At 32.7% G+C, this 17,429-nt stretch overlaps 1 protein-coding gene across 2 annotated transcripts in view; it reads right to left on the reverse strand.

Annotated features, from left to right (window-relative positions):
- Positions 1–17,429, reverse strand: part of LOC107455673 (nose resistant to fluoxetine protein 6) — a 93,719-nt gene that overhangs the window by 38,054 nt on the left and 38,236 nt on the right. The window contains exons 11-15 of one of the 2 annotated variants that reach the window (XM_016073315.4): positions 15,705–15,827; positions 13,757–13,877; positions 11,612–11,786; positions 8,468–8,610; positions 5,356–6,664 (exon numbers count right to left, since the gene is read on the reverse strand). In XM_016073315.4, coding sequence (XP_015928801.3) covers positions 6,455–6,664; positions 8,468–8,610; positions 11,612–11,786; positions 13,757–13,877; positions 15,705–15,827 — 772 coding nt within the window. In that variant the 3' untranslated portion in view covers positions 5,356–6,454. Of the gene's footprint in view, positions 1–5,355; positions 6,665–8,467; positions 8,611–11,611; positions 11,787–13,756; positions 13,878–15,704; positions 15,828–17,429 lie in introns of those variants that run through there. The other variant, XM_087161086.1, reaches the window with a different exon arrangement.

Below are 17,429 nucleotides of genomic sequence, written 5' to 3' on the forward strand. Positions count from 1 at the left end.
AACTGCGGATTACAAATTGTTTTCATTCATTTGAAAAGCTCTTTTACGTAGTGTTTTTTCTTTACAAAGTTTTTCTTTTTTTTATTTAATTTAACGGTGAGTAACATAGTTACAAGATTTTTAAAAAAAATTCTGATCTTTTAATATAGTTCGAACTAACAAAATAAAAAATTTAAACGAAATCCATTGAATTGATTGAGAAATTAAAATAAGACTTTCTCTTTTAAATTTTTACTATTAAAAAGCTTTTACCTTTCCAGTTATCAACTAGACCAGGGATGGCGAACCAATGGCACGCGTGCCATTTATGGCACCCGACACAATATTTTGGGCACGCCACCGATCCCATTTGTTATTACACTATGAATTGTTATTACTCAAATGCTATTTCACTATGAAGCATATGTAACAATTAAATTAAAATTCACAAAAAACACGCAAAATAATAAACAATTATTAATGAAAAAAATTAACAATTAATGCTAAAAAAGCAATTAATAACCATAAAAAACAAGTTAACAATAAATAACTAACAAAAAAAATAAACAGTCCTGCTTAAACTAACATCTTACAACCTAATATAAGTTATTTGTCATCTAATCTGCAACAGCAGAAGTCACACTGATGTTACTTTAAGTTGAATTACGCGTATAACTGTGACATTGCAAAATATTATTTTTTTCAGTGTAATTAAAGAGTTTTAAGTTGATAGTATTTAGTATTATTATTTTTCCAATAATCACGAAGGCATAATTATTTGACGGCACGTCTATGACCTTATTAAACAATTTTTTGGAAAAAACGGCACGTTGGTGTATAAAGGTTCGCCATCCCTGAACTAGACTTTTTAAACACGAAAATGTTGGCAACTGCACTTTACACAAAGGTGCTGTTGTGAAACATAACTCTTGGTGTTTCACTTCACCAAATATAATGAAACATTGAGAATGTTATTTAATACTTGGGTAAAGTAGCATCCACCACTTCTGGTATTCAGTGTTACTAAAATTTATTATTACAGTAAGATACGAGGGTTGTTTTTTAAGTTATGGCCGCTTTGTTGTGTACACTAATAGGTGACTTGTGAGTCACAACGAGTGCTTGTGTCGTGTTCCGGTATTCCTTGGGAACAACTGTGCTCAGTTGCAGCTGTGTAGGTAAACTGGTAAACTGTACGATCAGTTGTGTGTCGTTAAAATGTTCAAACTTAGCAAATCGCAAGCCACGAACGAGATAGTGATGCGTTCTTAATCTGCAAAAAACCTGTCTGCTGCATACATTCATAGTCAGATAGTAGCAAAATTTCCCTGACCATGCTGACAGGGAATTTTGCTACTCTATGACAATGACTCTCTCCACTGCTCAGATCCCAGCTTTATTTAACTCTTTTGGTTGGGAAGTTTTGGACCACCCCTCCTTACAGCCCAGATATTGCACTGAGTGATTTTCATCTTTACCGATATTTCAAACATAAACTCGGCGCAATTACTATAACGATGCCGAATACGTGAAAACAGCCGTAATTTCTTGGTTAATGAAGCAGGTGGCAAGTTTGTATGAAAAGGGTATTCTAAATCTAGTTGCATGGTGGCAAGCTGTATGAACGTCCAGACGTCCAGTTGTATGGACGTATGGAGAGGGTATTCTAAATCCAGTTGTATGGTGACAAGTTTGTATGGTGGCAAGTTGTATGGACGTCCAGATATTGCACTGAGTGATTTTCATCTTTACCGATATTTCAAACATAAACTCGGCGCAATCATTACAACGATGACGAATACGTGAAAACAACCGTAACCTCTTGGCTAATGAAGCAGGTGGCAAGTTTGTATGGAGAGGGTAATCTAAATCTAGTTGTAAGATATTAGTGTTTAAACAAGCTTGGCAACTATGATGGGGAAAAAAAGGGGAACGTATGTTGTATCTGAAAATAAATTTGCTTCTTGAAAATATTCTTTCGTTTGGTTTTTAATATGAAACGGCCCTTAATTAAATAACAAACCTCGTATATGCTGAAAATAAGAGGCAGCAAAATTATTTTTTCCAACGCAATATAAAGTTGTAATCATCAAATAAGGATACATACACTAATACTTAAAATAAGGTTGTATGTACACGTACTCAGAAGAGAGAAAATACTAATAAAAATTCGAATTTTGTTGCAAAACGAAAGTGAATAAAAATATATTATAAAATTATTTATTACAATTAAAAGCTTCATATAAATTTTCTTACAAGAACGCAATTATCTTTATTGCGCAAATGAAAACTTACCTGCCTTTTGTTATAGTTAACTTCTGCTTCTGAAAAAGATAAAGACTTTCAAAGCTTGACAAATTTTCACCTTATCGTGCTCGATTAAAAGCAATCTACCGTTTTCATCCGTTTCCAAACGTACTCCAAAATTACCATTTGGGCTTGTGGAAAGCTTTCTCGATTATCGGTGACTAAATACACCCTTTAAAAACACCATGGACGTTTGATACGGTATTAACTCGAAATAAAGTAGTCATTCACACAATATTTATAGAAGTTCTTCAACACCAAATTCGGATAGGTACTACATCTCAATTCGTTCTGTGTAGCTCACCGTGATAAGTAGTTGTCACAACGGACTGCTAACTACTGCTGAAGTGAATTAAACTGACTAGAATTAGTATTCTGTTAAATTTTATGAAATGGATATAGTTGCTCTTTGAAAGTTATTCCATCATATAAAATGTTCTCTTAACGAAAAATAAGCTACTTTTATAGCTACTAATAAGCTACTAATACTTATCTAACTAAACCTGACACCATTTTCTCTAACTACTTAAATTAAATTATTAACAATATTTCTAAAGAAGGTTTCTCTTGGATTATCACTAATAATCAACCGATTTTAGAATTCATTTAACATAATAAAATTAATTCTATTGCGACTTTTGATTTCCAGGATCTTTTCAATAGCATTCCCCTTTCTTAACTAAAAGATGTCTTTTTGAATTATTACTATTATTTTAAAAATATCCTTTGTTGCGATTTTGATTATCGAGAAATTCTGATTAATTTTTGCCTTTTTAATAATGGAAGGGATATTTTTCTTCAAATTGATGGAATACCACAAGGATCTAATTATTCATCTCTCTTAGCTAACTTATTTTTGCATTATTGTGAAAAAAATTATACTCTTAGTATTAAATTTGTCTTTAGATTTATTGATGATTTAATTTAATTTTCAAGATTATACTATTTTATTAAATAATATTTACCCCGAGGAATTAATCTTGCTTCGTAATCATGATGATAATATTAATTTCAATTTCTCGGATTTGGGTATTATAAAAGAAGAAAATATCTGCTTTGTTGATTTATACGATAAAAGAAATGATTTTAATTTTAATATAAATAAACTAATTACTTGGAATTCTAATGTTTCTAGGAGCATCTATTTAAAAACCACATTTAATGAAATGAATAGAATTAAAAGAATATGTAGTAATATTTATTTATCCAAAAAACAAATAGATAAACTCTTTCAAAATTTGATTGAAAACAATGGATACCCAACTAAAGTTGTAAAATTCTATATAAAATCATTGAGTTAATCATATATTATTGTAGATATATTTACTAAAAAAATTTCTTTGTTAATTTATATAATTTTTTCATGTGCAAATCCATTTCGGGCAAATCCGTGGCTAAAATTACTTACTAAAAATTTTCTTTGTTAATTTATATAATTTTTCCATGAACAAATCCATTTCGTCCATGTGCAAATCCATTTCTAGATTGCGCTGGTGTACAATTTTATAAACAGTAGGTCAAAAGTGTTTCTAAAGTTTAAATGATCATCTCATTAGAAACTATAAAAATGAATCTATTGATGAATATTTTTTTAGGCATTTTTCATATAAAGTGCAGGAAAGAAAACATAACACAGAATAACTTTCGATCTAGTGATTAGATCTTCAATTATTAGAACTCAATTATAATGGTTTAAAAGGATGTCCTCAAATATGCAAATATATTCTGACGACATTTTATAATATGCAGACGATATTTTAAGTTACGAAATCAGACATAAAAATACACTGTTTTCTGAATTACTTTTTGGCTGATTTTGATTCCTTACCCCAAAAGTATAGCCACAATCTGAGAAAAAATATGGTCAAAATAGTTTGGTTAGGAGAGTGGTCCAATATTTGAACCTTAATGCTAATTTCTCTTTTTGCGCATTTTACCATGTCTCGAGAATAATTTTATTGAGTTGAAATTTTTTGCACAAAATTGTAAAATTCATTAAAAACAAATTTTTTTATATTTTTTATTTTATTTAATTATGGTAAAAAGAATCGAATTGTATAGTTTAAAAATTTTCACATAATATTAAGGAATGTAACTTTATAATCCCTGATAAATCAAATTTTAAATTTACGACTTCATTTAATTTATTCAAAATTATTTTTTGTTTGAAATTATTTTTGGAGAAAAGAATTTTATAATTGAGTGTAAAAAATTTTTGATTCACTTAAACTATTTGATTTTTCAAGAACATTTCAAAAGATTTTGCTGAACTTTTGTGGTTTGCCATTTAAAATTGCAGTCATTAAAATGATGTAAAACACTGTATACCTTAACAATTCAAAATAATTATTAATAAATAAAATTATAAAAAATAGTAAATATTTACAAAAATTATATATTTTGCATGGAGTTATCTTTGGATAAACACATTTTAAAGTTATGCGCAAAAAATTTGTTAATTTGCTTAAAAGATACAAAAAAATGCAAAATACAGAAATACAAAAAAGGTTAAATTGAATTTAAGATTTCTAAACTTAAGACAACTCTCCAGACCAAAAAGTTGGGGCCATATTTTTTCCTAGCTATATCTTTGGGTAAGGAATCCTAATCCTAATCCTTGGGGTAAGAAATCCTAATGAATCTATATTTATTCCGAGAAGATACGTTTTGGTATCTGATTTCTTAGCTTGATATTGTCTGCACTAACTGGTCTGCATATTTGAGGTCACCCATTTAAACCATTAAGACTGAGTCCTATTACATAAAGATCCGATCACTGAATCTTAAGTTATTCAGGATGTTACGTTTATTTATTTATTTTTTCACTGCAAGTGAGATACCTGCAAGTGAGGTAGTATGGGATATCTCGATCCTGATTGGTTGTTGAAACGTGGCTTTTGTTTACATTAGCAACTGTTCTTCCCATTCTATTTCGAGTAAACCAAGCCCGGCAAGAATCAATTCTCTTAGAGGAAACATTATATATTCTTTCACTATATATTTCTTACTTAACACAAAGACAGGCACGAAGCCATGTAGAACATAAGCAAATAAAATTACGCATCGATGTTGCCAGGTACACAAATATATATCAGTGTTACAATGAAATACATAAACAAATAATAATTATTGCATTGTAAAAGACATAGACGGGAAAGATTTATATTTCAGCAATTTCGATGTGTGATACGGCACTGCATTTAATTAACTTCACGTTAATTAATATTCTAAGTTATGTGGAGAAACTAAGCTCAACTTTAACATTCGATCACATATAAGCAAACGTCGTAGATCACATGAACTGGCACTGACATTGTAGGTCACGTGTGGGTATCCTTGATCTTGTTGAAGTGCAAGTATCCACTTTGATATAAAATTATAAAAGTTATCTTTTCTTCCAATTCTAATAAAAAACATGACATGATCCCTTTAATCTAGGAAATCTTCCTTTTTCCTTTATTATTTTGAGACACATTTTTTTCTTTTTTATTAAAAATGAATACATGTTATACTCATGATGACAGAATTCTAAAATTCATGTTTCTGAAGGGGTGCAACTATGATGGTTTAGCACTAATTGATCTTTTTTTTAGAATTAAAAAATAAACTGAAAAGAAATGTAATGTTTAATTAGACGGTGACTCTAAAAATTATAAATCAAATTCATCATGACAGCTTTCTTATTTATCAATAACTAATTTTCTTTTTCATATTTTTCAATAAATTTCATTGCATTTAATACAAAAGTTAGTGTGCTAGACATCTTGTAGGAATTGACTTCATGCAAAAATCGATTTTAATTACGAAAGAAGTTCATAGCAGAAGAATCATTAATAGAAATAATTTTAAAAAACATTGACTGTTAAGTGTCTTACAGTTTTTTTACTGGTATTAAAAAAAAACATCGAGTACAACTAAGAAATACAACTGTGAAACTTGTGCATATAAATCAAAATTTTAAACTTGCTGCAGATACTAGATAAGGGGCAACTCATTTGTAAAAACATAAATTAAACATTTTGAAAGATACATCTAATACTAAGTTAATCAATTATAGTTTAAAACGAAGTATCTCTTTCAGGTAATGTGGATATTTAGCTCTGATACTCAATGCATATATGAAAAAAAAGAAATTATATATATTTTAGAAGGCAGAACTTGACTAAGCTTATGAGCTTTTTTCTTTGCTCTCATGTATTTTTTGTTCTCCAAAACAGTGTCTAGAATTGCTTTCATTTATGGTCCTTTTTATATTTTTGCCATCCTTTGCTTTTTCATGCCATAAATCATATACAGAATTGAATGGCAATTCTACTGTAATGTGCGCCACATAAGCTAATCCAATAGAGATTACAATGATTGCCAAACAATCAAAAAGCTGCAAGAGAAAAAAATGTTTAATTAAATTATTTGTTAACAACAGAAAGTTGTGTAACATTTATTCATTAGCTACTATCGTTATAAAACACATTTAGACTTTAGAAGAAATTCTTTCATCAACTTTTGGTTCTAAACAGTGGTAAATTTGATTTACTTAAACTTCAGTTTTATAATGAAAAATTTGTTCTAATTTTCTTCATTTGTTTAAAATAATATATGGAATACTTAATTTTATTACCGGTGTTGAACAGTCGAGAAAATTCCGAGTTCACGACTACCAATGTTCAACTCTTTAGCCTTAAAATTTTGAACCTTAGCCAGAAGATCCCAACCCTAAAGACAAGAGAACTCATGGCTCAAATATTGTTAGAAACTTTTGCCTTCGTGCAGGACTTTTTAATGGAGTTACCCGCATTTGCGTTGCATGAGAGGAAAAAATCATGAATGCATCCCACGGTTAGCCTGACAGCAAGGGGATTCTAACCCGTGATCCATCAATCATTGTGGATATTTTACGTCAGTGCTGTGGTCAGTGCGACCCGGGAGCAGAATTGGTATCAGCCAGCACCGCCGAGGTACGAACCTAGGCCATTTCATTAGGAAGCCAACGCTCTATTCCCCTGAGCCACTACAACTCGGAATAGTATATTATTAAAATGCGCATTGTAATTTCAAAATTATTATTCCATGAATGTTTGTATAGTCATGATAGGATTGTGATTAAAACACTGAGCTGCCGTTGTGAAGGATCAAGGTAGCTGCCTGGTAGACCTAACAGTTTCAAATCAATGGTAAAATTTGTTATATTGCACACATTGGTCTCTTTTCAACCCAATTGTCTGAAAAGTAATGGCACTCAGTGATCACGACAGGTTATTGGTCGCAAAATTTTATATCCAAGATTCGTTCCGTATGGGATAAAATTAGCAGTCGCCATCGGTTCCAGAGCAACTAAATAAAATAAATGACGATTAAAAAATTTGTATGCCATTCTAAGTTTTACTATCACTTACATTGTAAGTTTTTCTACCACTTACAATGCAGCCCGCGTGCATTTTATTATTATTTTTAAATTTATATTAAATTATTATCAATATTCATAATATTCTGAAAATTGCTTTATTTTATGCCTTAAAATTCTTCCATTTAGAAAGGAACCTCATACTATTAACCATGTTTTGAGAAATACATATCTCAAAAGAAATGACATTATTAATATCAGTAGTTTTTCGATTGCTTAAAATTTTTAAAAGAGTGCCAGAGTTAAAAATGCTTCCTCTGGTAAGTAGCAAACTATAGTTTAAGACTGAGCCATGGTGGCTCAAAATATCGAGCGTTCGAATGAGATGAACCGTGTTTGAATTCTGCCGATACGAATTTCTCACCCGGCTAGCTCCGACCACAGTGTTAACGTGAAATATTTAAAGTGGTAGACGGATCATGGGTTAGAATCTCCTTACCGTCATTCTAACCGTGGGTGGTTTCTCTATGTAGAGCAAATGCGGATTAGTTCTGTCAAAAAATCCACCACGGAGGCAAATTTCTCCCGAAACTTGATCCGTGAGTTCCCTTGTCTTCTGGATTGGGTTCGAAATAACAGGGAGCATAATATAAGTGCAGGGATACACCGGAAATTTTCTAAATTTCCTTCGGTTTTAGGAAGCTTAATATTGTTTACATTCTGTCAACCATCCATACGACAACTAGTTCGATGTAGGTGCATGAAGAAATCTGACGGAAGAATTTTGGTCAAATCTGTTACGTTTGTATAAACAACTAAATATATCCAAATTACACTCACCATATCTATCATTCCTGCGTATACCCTTTCTTTCAGGGATGCAGCCCTGAAGATTAGTACAAGTACATGCATAACATAAAGGCTATAGCTGATACGGCACAACGGAGTAAAAACATCCAACGAAAGAAACCTGTGCATCAAGTCTGTCCAAAAAAGCAAAGAGTATTCAGTTACGTCATAATATTAGATATCTTTTTTCTTATTGTATGTGTATATAGGGTGTCCTATAATAGCGTTGGACAAATATAAACAGTGAATCACTATTGAAAAAAGTAGGTCAAAACCTGGTTGTTAGCTAGCAGTTACTAAAAAGTGGTGATTAAAAATACAACAAAATTTGATCAAGCAATCAAACAGTTTAATGATGTTTTTAATTACATCTTCTTTACTAGTAATTCCACAGAATAGCGCTTTTGTTTTTTCCAGATTTCAATATGCTTTGTGATGCCTTATTTTGAATATTTTTTATAATTCTGGAAATATAAACTCGTGTTTGTGAAAATTGCAACACCATGAAGGACTTACGCGAGTGAACTGAAATTTTCAGGAAATGCAAAGTAGAGCATGATATGCAAATGATTAGAATTTCAGACCCGTAGCGCAAGCGTATCCTGAGCAGCGCCCTCTGAACGGCCGATGGATCCGAATAAATAGATGGCTGTAGCCAAGCGATTATGGTTATCGGTGGTTATCTGCTAGTGGTAAATGTTAGCTTAGTCATTACTTATGCCTATTCGACGAAAGAGAGCGAGATTTCAACAACTTACGGAGTTTAAACGGGGAGAATCATCGGCCTTCGTGAAGATGGATTATCTTATCGTGCAGATGCCGCTCGTGTGCAGCGTAACAGCAGCACAGTGGTGCGTGTTTGAACGCAGTGGATGGACGAGTGTCGGACAACTCGGAAATCCTGGAGTGGACCCTGAAATGTCACGTCAGCTCGCGATGAAAGACACATGTTCAGCGTTGCGCTAACGGACCGTACGGCTCCCTCTAGACAACTGGCAGCACTGTGGTCAATAGCAACAGGTGTTTCATTGCGTACTTTATCAATTCGTAGACGTCTGCTGCAGCGTGGACTGTGCGCAAGGACTCCTTTATACAGGATCCCCCTCACACTGAACCTTCGCCGCCTGCGGCTGCAATGGGCCAACCAGCATAGGGACTGGCTTGCTGATTGGCAGCGTGTCGTGTTTTCTGACCAATCTCGCTTCAATTTGTGGTACCATGTCAGACGCTATGCCAGTGAACGCCATCTTCCGGAGTGCGTTATCGAACGCCACAGTGGACGAACACCCTGGGTTATGGTCTGCGGTGACATAGCATATCATGGACGATCTCTATTGCTGCGAATTGTGGGTAATCTGAACAGCAACCGGTACATCAGAGAAGTTCTACAGCCCAAGCTGTTCCCTTCTTTCAAGCCTTGCCAGGTGCTGTATTTCAACAGTACAATTTCCGCCCTCATATTGCTAGGACTGTTCAATCCTTCCTTGCATCGCGACAGGTACAACTTCTTCCTTGGCCGGCGTATTCCCCGGATATGTCGCCGATTGAACATGAGTGGGATTTCGTTGGTCGAAGTCTCGCTCGTAATCCTCGTCCTGTTGCTTCTACAGACGAACTTTGGGTACGCATACAAACAGTATTGAATTCTCTTCCTCAGACTCCATACCATGTCGTGTAGCAGCACTTATTGCGGAGCGTGGTGGTCACACAAAATACTGATTTCGATCTCTTGTTATTGTTTGTTTGCTTTGTAAGTTTAATCATTTATTTGTACCACTACCACTCAACTGCTTATTAAATTTCATTCAATTATGACGATACCTTCATGGTGTTGCAATTTTCACATACAGGAGTTTATGTTAATAGAATATCATGGAATGTTTTGTTCTTTCTCGCAAAAATTTATTTTTTATTTAACCATTAGTATGAAAAGTGAAGAAAATACATTTAAACAAGCATTTTTTGGTTAACTCTTTAAGTTACTGTTAGAAACACCTCTGCTGAGCTGATTAATGCTTAAAGCTGTTTAATATTATGTCATATGAAAGAAAACATAATTTCTCCATATTAGGTCATATGAGCTGAAGAATTTATGTAAGACAAATCATAATAAAAGTTTGACTTCTACTTCTTTACACTTTTATCATTGCTTTCTATACAAGTAATGGATGGTTTCTCATCTATTTCTTATGCCAAATCAATTGAGACTAAATAGGAGTCAATAGGGTAAATAAGTACAAGATAAAAAAATACTTTTTTGTACCTAACTCTTGCAACGCTTGAACCGGGAGTTCTGTTTATTTGTATTTTGTTTCCTTTTATTCAAATGGAAAAAAATGCATTAAAAACAATACTTCACTTGTCTAGATAACAATGTCAGATAGGTACAAGTCTAACCTAAACATAGTCAAACACAGTCAATATAAATCAAACGTAGTACTTCTTGTACATGAAACCATTTAATTTCTTTACAGGGCTCGAAATTAGCAGTAGTCCGAAGGGCCATGGACTATTAAAATATGATTCGGTGAAAGAAATGAGTGGTACCAGGAACTAGCAATTATTATAAAGGGCTGGTATACTATTTTGATTCCTTTATTTTCAGTTTCGTATTTTGATTCTGAGTTATCACAAAATAGCACATTTCACCATAATTATAAATTTTCATTTAAGTTCACCTCATTATTTTTTTAATAAAAAATTTCTACAGTCATATATTCCCGAAATTAGCCTCATTAAATTAATTGTAAGAAATACATAAAGAGCAGAACTTCATTTGTCTAGATGTCAAAGGTTAAATTAAGTACAAGTCAAAAATTATACTTTTATGCACATAAAACCATTGCAGTTTCTAAACTGGTGGTGTTAAGTCTTCCTCAATTCTTCCTGAAAAAATTCTAAGGAAACAATACGTCTCTGGACTCAATATTAGATACTTAAATAAGTGCGAGTCAAGCATTGTGATTTTTGTAAATAAAAAACATAGCATATAAACTATTTGTCCCAGGGTCTCAAACCATTCTCCGACTCCACAAATCGTGTAATTTTTCAGCATTTTCGAAGTTATAAATTACAATTCAGTTGATGTCATAAACCATAACACTAATTATAATTTTTTTCCAAAAACTCTCTTACCCAGTTTTCCTGTGAAAAGATTGAAAAGCAGCCAAGATGTACTGAAGGCCCAACATAAAGTTCTTAGGGCATAATAAGCTGCAATTATTCTGTAATTCTTTGTCGGAATCCATATTCCATACATGGCTATTGCATAAAATAGAATGGTCAAGATCCAACAGGTTGTACGAAGAGTCTGAAAATTTTACATAGTTATTTAAAGTTTCTGTAAACCTCAAAGTAAAATAACTCAATCTGAAAATATTATACTGGTATAATCCTTTAATTATTATATTGTAACTTGTAAAAATTAAGTTAGAAAGTGTTCTGATTACAGTTGAAGTGGGGTCTTTTGTGGCAAGGTCAGGAATGAAAAAGTAAGTAAATTGCGTTTTAAAAATTTTTGATCCTTCCTTCACTTACAGTAGGCTTTTCAACAAATCAGTTTCAATGCTTAAAACTCTACTGGAAATATATGAGCTATAATTTTGGAGAAATCATTAAATACAATAAAATATACAAATTGTTTACAAGGTTTGTCAATAAATGGCACGCGTACTAAAAAACTGTGAAAGAATCCTTTTTGCTATAAGTCAAGACTAATTCAACTGAAATTTAAAATATTTCCTCTGAGACATGTCGTTTTGATCTCAGACTGCTCCAAACTGTTCCAGAAAATGATGGTTGTTTTGAAAACATTAATTGTGGTCTTCGGGCTACCAAAATATGGTAGCAATGCCCTCCGTAGAGGATCGCAATTGTGATGGCAGGCCTTCGGACCATCCTCATGATTGTTTCATAGTCCGTCACCAATAACCCATCGTACAGTTCTAGTGCTGCGTAAATTAGTAATACTATTACTACATTGATCAGTTAAAAGACGCCATCTGTTGACAAACTTTGTAACTTGTTTTGAAGCTGTATGACAACTCAATCATTTCATTAGTAGATGCAGTAAATCGCACATCTCTGTTCGTTACATTTAAATGATTTTTTTCAATTCATCAGTGATTTTTGGAATGTTTGATGCAGTTGTTAAAATGGAATGTATTCTGCCTGGTAAGTACCCTAGATTTTCTTTCCCCAGAATTTTATTTTATACTTTATAACCGGCGTTGATCAGGCGACCCAATTTTTTGGGTTTACGACTACTAATGTTCAACTCAGTAGCCTTGTAACTTTGAACCCAATCCAGAAGACAAGAGAATTCCTGCATCAAGTATAGGGAGAAATTTGCCTTCGTGGAGGATTTTTTTGATTGAACTAACCCGCATTTGCGTTACACAGAGAGGAAGACCACGAGAACCTCCCACAGTTAGTCTGACGGCAAAGGGACTCTAACCCATGCTCCGCCTACCACTGAGGATATTTTACGTCAGCACTGTGTTCGGTGCTAGCCGGATGCGGATTCGTCTCGACCAGCCATCGTGATATTCGAACCCGGTTCGCCTCATTGGAAGACGAACGATCTATCCTCTGAGCCATTTTCCAACTTTTAGGACACTTATGTTTGAAATAACAGTAAGAAAGTTTTTTTTTATCAAGACCCTCACTAAGGGTTTCGAATTATTAGCCAATAGATTAGCCAAATATCAAAAGTATTCGTCAATTTTCAAAAGTCATGTTCATCATAGGTTGATCATGTCGGAAATTTTATTATAGGAATAAATATGTTTTTATTCTGGGTATAGATATATCAGGAAAATCTGTAGTTTAATACTTATAAAGAAATTTTGTTACATGAATAGATATACAGTGAAACCTCTCGGGGACGATCACTCTGTTTCACAGTAAAACGGTGTTTGGTCGTTCGGAGGGGTTACCTCCACTTACTTAAAAATGTTATCGAAGGTACATGATTTTCCACAAGCAATTTTAATTTTACACAGTGTCATTTTCTTGGTGCAGATAAGCTTGGTTTTGACGATATCTCCTAAAGATTTCCTTCAACGCAAAGTCTATGGAAAAAAGTGGTCGTAAATAGAGGAGGTCGCTGCACAGCTGTGGTCTTTCCTGCAGGTTTCACTGTACTTTTATTATAGGTATTCATAAATCAGAAAGATCGTACATTTGTTACATATCAGAAATTTTATTAGAAGGATAGATATTAGGTATAAATATATATCAATATCTGATGTGTATCAATATATGAAATTATTTACTTACAATGGATAGTTTGACATCTTTGTGTGTGAGTATAACCCATCCTAGAGACATTCCCATTACAAAAGATGGAAAATGACTAAATGGAAGAAAGTATATGGTAGAAAGCCAGTCCCTAAGCATGCTGAAATTTAAATTGCCGTTAGAATTAATAATATTTAAGGACAACATTTTTATAATAAAACATTTACAACTATTATTTACTTGTTTGCTATTCATAAATACTAGGGCAATTACAACAGATTTAGGCAAATTATAGCATTTATAATATACTAAAGAACAGAATCAGATGTTAACAATCGTCATTAGTTATAGTCATTCTTTATTTAACCGATACAATGTTTCGAACGTAGTAGGTCAGTTGAATAATATAGCAGTTGAGTAATATAGTGCAAAATTGCCGCCACGGACATAAGAGCTCTTGACCCGTAAACTTGACCGAAAGCGTTACGCACCAACTCGGTACAGTCTTAGTCAGGAGAAGAAAAAAAGTAGTTGGTGCTCAAAAGCGTTAGTATATTCTTTGGAGGTTGGAACTCTTAATAACATTTGCCAAAACAGGAGTAGGACACGCAGAATTGATTAAATCTGAACCACCACCATGATCTCTAAAGATTCACACCACTATCCAATCTCACCTGACTGAAAATTTCATTCACTTCAGAAATAAACAAATAAAAAATAATAGTCGGCATGTTTCAAGCGGATCAAAAATAGGCACCCATTTTCAAGACTTGTCTGGCGTGATTGTAAGGAAAATAAAATTGTTATGAAATTGAAACGTTAAGTTTCCAACGAAACATGGGAAAATAAAGGTGAGAAACAAAACATGAAAATCCACAGAAGCAGAGAGAGAGAAAGAAAATAAAAAACAGAACCGAAAAAAACACAGTGGTAAATCAAAGTAAAATGCATTCCCATGCCTTAAGGAGAGGTTGGAAAAGTAATCGGCATTCAAGTGAATAGAACAAGATTCCTGGGCAACATGATGTAACTGGAGTGGAAATAATTTTATCATTGTTGAAACTGAATTTATACCCAAGATTCTAACAATGTGATGCAATTGAAAATTTCTCGAATTCTTAATAACTGACGCATCTGTACATCTGTATTCTGGTTGGTGTAAACTGGAAGCTCTTTACTAAGCATTTAAAAGTTCACGAAAAACAAGAAAGACTCATATTATGAAACTAGGTATTTATAAAAATGTTTTGAAGGAAACATTTGAAGCGAGAAAGAAATGCTTCTTCTTAAGAAATCATTCACTTTGTTGAAAACGGGAAGGGGGTTTAAATTTGTTGGAGAGGCAAAATCACAGAAATAATGATCATTCACTAAAAAAACTAAGAGCAATGTAAATTATTTTTTTCCCCATAAATTTTGCTTTAGCGTCACGCATTTTGATAGTCAAGTCATTATTCATATATTCGATAGTGAATCGTCATTATTTATTATTGGGGTCGCGCCAAAAGCATGCATCTTTCAAGTCACAGAATAGTATCATTACCACTAATCCGTGACCATTATTTCAACGATATCAACATAGTATAACAAAAAGCTACCTCTTGAAGCTAAACTACAGAAGATGCGAATGTATAAAGATGCTATGCTATGAAGAAATTTTTCACGGCAATTTCTATTTTATCTTCATTGGTAATTTAAAACTTAGTTTAGAATATAGTAAAAATGTTTGGTAATCCATGAAGATTTAAATGCTAGAAAAAATATTCTCAAAATATCAAAATGCAAACACATTATGACAAGATTATTTCCCTACTGAGTAAACCTGACATAATTTGTTTGCTTTTTGAGAATTTTACGGGAACTCACTTTTTCCTAAACTTGAATTTAAAATTTTTAGTGAGACAGAATTTGACATGAAAGGTCTCTTCAGAGATAATAGCGTCCACTAAAGATATAAATACTGCTTAAAAGAGAAAAGAACTCTTACTCTAAATCTCTGAGGAATGTAAAGGAAACCATCTGGAATTTATGAACTATTGAAGTCTCGTAAACAATAAGAATGCATGCTGAAATCAATGCTGAAGCCAAGGCCATTCCGATTTTTGGCATTCTGTAAAAAAATTCAATTACAGTTCTAACAGACTAAATGAATTCATAAATATAAGTCAAAAATTACACCGATTACTGCTTATTTTAACTACACTTGTTTCATTTCGCTCGGTTCTAGATATTAAGGGTTGTAGCGAGTGTAGTTGGTAAATAATCCTGGTACTTTTAACGGGATTAGGGATGGTATTCTATTGTTAATTGCGTAATAAGTCTTGAATTTGGACTACAGTAAATTACTATAATGGGTCGAAAATGTATGGCCACGAGGATCATATTTCCGTTATAAGTTTACATCAGACCAAAAATCTGAAAGTACAAAGGTGAAATATTTTCAAAGCATGAATTCAACGAAACCAAATTCGACGGAACCCCTTCAGACATTCTGATGCTTGGTTGTCTGCCGGCCGCCATTTTCGTTTGGAAGTGGGATTCCAATTTTGTGTCATGAGATAAGCTTTTCAAAATATCATCTAATGCAAGTATTTAAAACGCTTTTGCTTCAGCTATGACTAAAAAATGCTTCAACTTTGTATATTTTTAGATACACATATTTTTCACATGTGTATTCTTAGATATTTGATCTGATGTAAACGTATGTCGTGATATTTTTGACCATTTCCATGCCTTGTGGATAACTTGTAGAAAATTTTTTCAGTGTAAAAGAATCTAAAGTGGTGGTCACATATTTAGCTACTAAGAAACAAATCTCTTAATTATGTATTGTGAGCTGATATAAAATTGTGTTATGGTTCATCCTTTCACATTGTGGACTTGTATGCCAGGAAAAAAAATTGCATCGCACTTCATATTATCCAAATAAATGCTTTTGACGTCGAACTAAAAACTTTTCAGGCATTACTAGATCCCAATTTTTTTTTTAAATTTCTTTATCTTTTGTAATTATACTTTCAAAAGTTGCGTAATTCAATTTTTTTTCATCCTTTAGGGTTCAAATTTTTATTCTGTTAGCTTTATAGATCTTTTTCATTAAAAACTTCAGTAAAATATAGCTAAGCACCTTTTACTGGAACATCAATTGGTTCTTAATTTTAACTAGAATTTGAGCCACTAGGAGGTTAGTTAAATTACTAACTTATAAAGCAAAAAAATATTAACATTTTGTTGCAGATAACCATATTATTGTTTAAATAAATAATTTTTTGTCAATATTTAAATGAAATGTTTTAAAAGCATTTTAAATATTCAAAACGTTTAAATTTTAACTTATTTTATGATTGAACTTTTTGATCATTTTTAGAAGATGTTTAAAAACAATTTTCCAATCAATCGCTTTAAAATTTGCTTATGATGATATTTGCACTATGATGTCGAAAAAATACTACGAATTAAAGCATTTTCTGTAGCAGGTTTCTGCTACTTTAGTACTGTTAATCGAAATCATCGCTTATAATATCTTAAGGTCTGGTTTCTTAGGACAAGCGCCTTATCTGGGCGTCAGCGGAAAGTTGACGTAGAGCGGACGCCAAAAAAATACTTTTTTGTTAGCTCAGCGTGAGCAGTCGGTTCAACGCAGGCATTATCTCTCATTGCGCATGCGTTAATAATGTAAACAAATATTTATTTTGAATTTTTATTGATTTTG

This window comes from Parasteatoda tepidariorum, chromosome 1, assembly GCF_982258835.1.
Source record: "Parasteatoda tepidariorum strain Cologne lab strain chromosome 1, Ptep-v5.0, whole genome shotgun sequence".
Taxonomy (NCBI): Eukaryota; Metazoa; Arthropoda; class Arachnida; order Araneae; family Theridiidae; genus Parasteatoda; species Parasteatoda tepidariorum.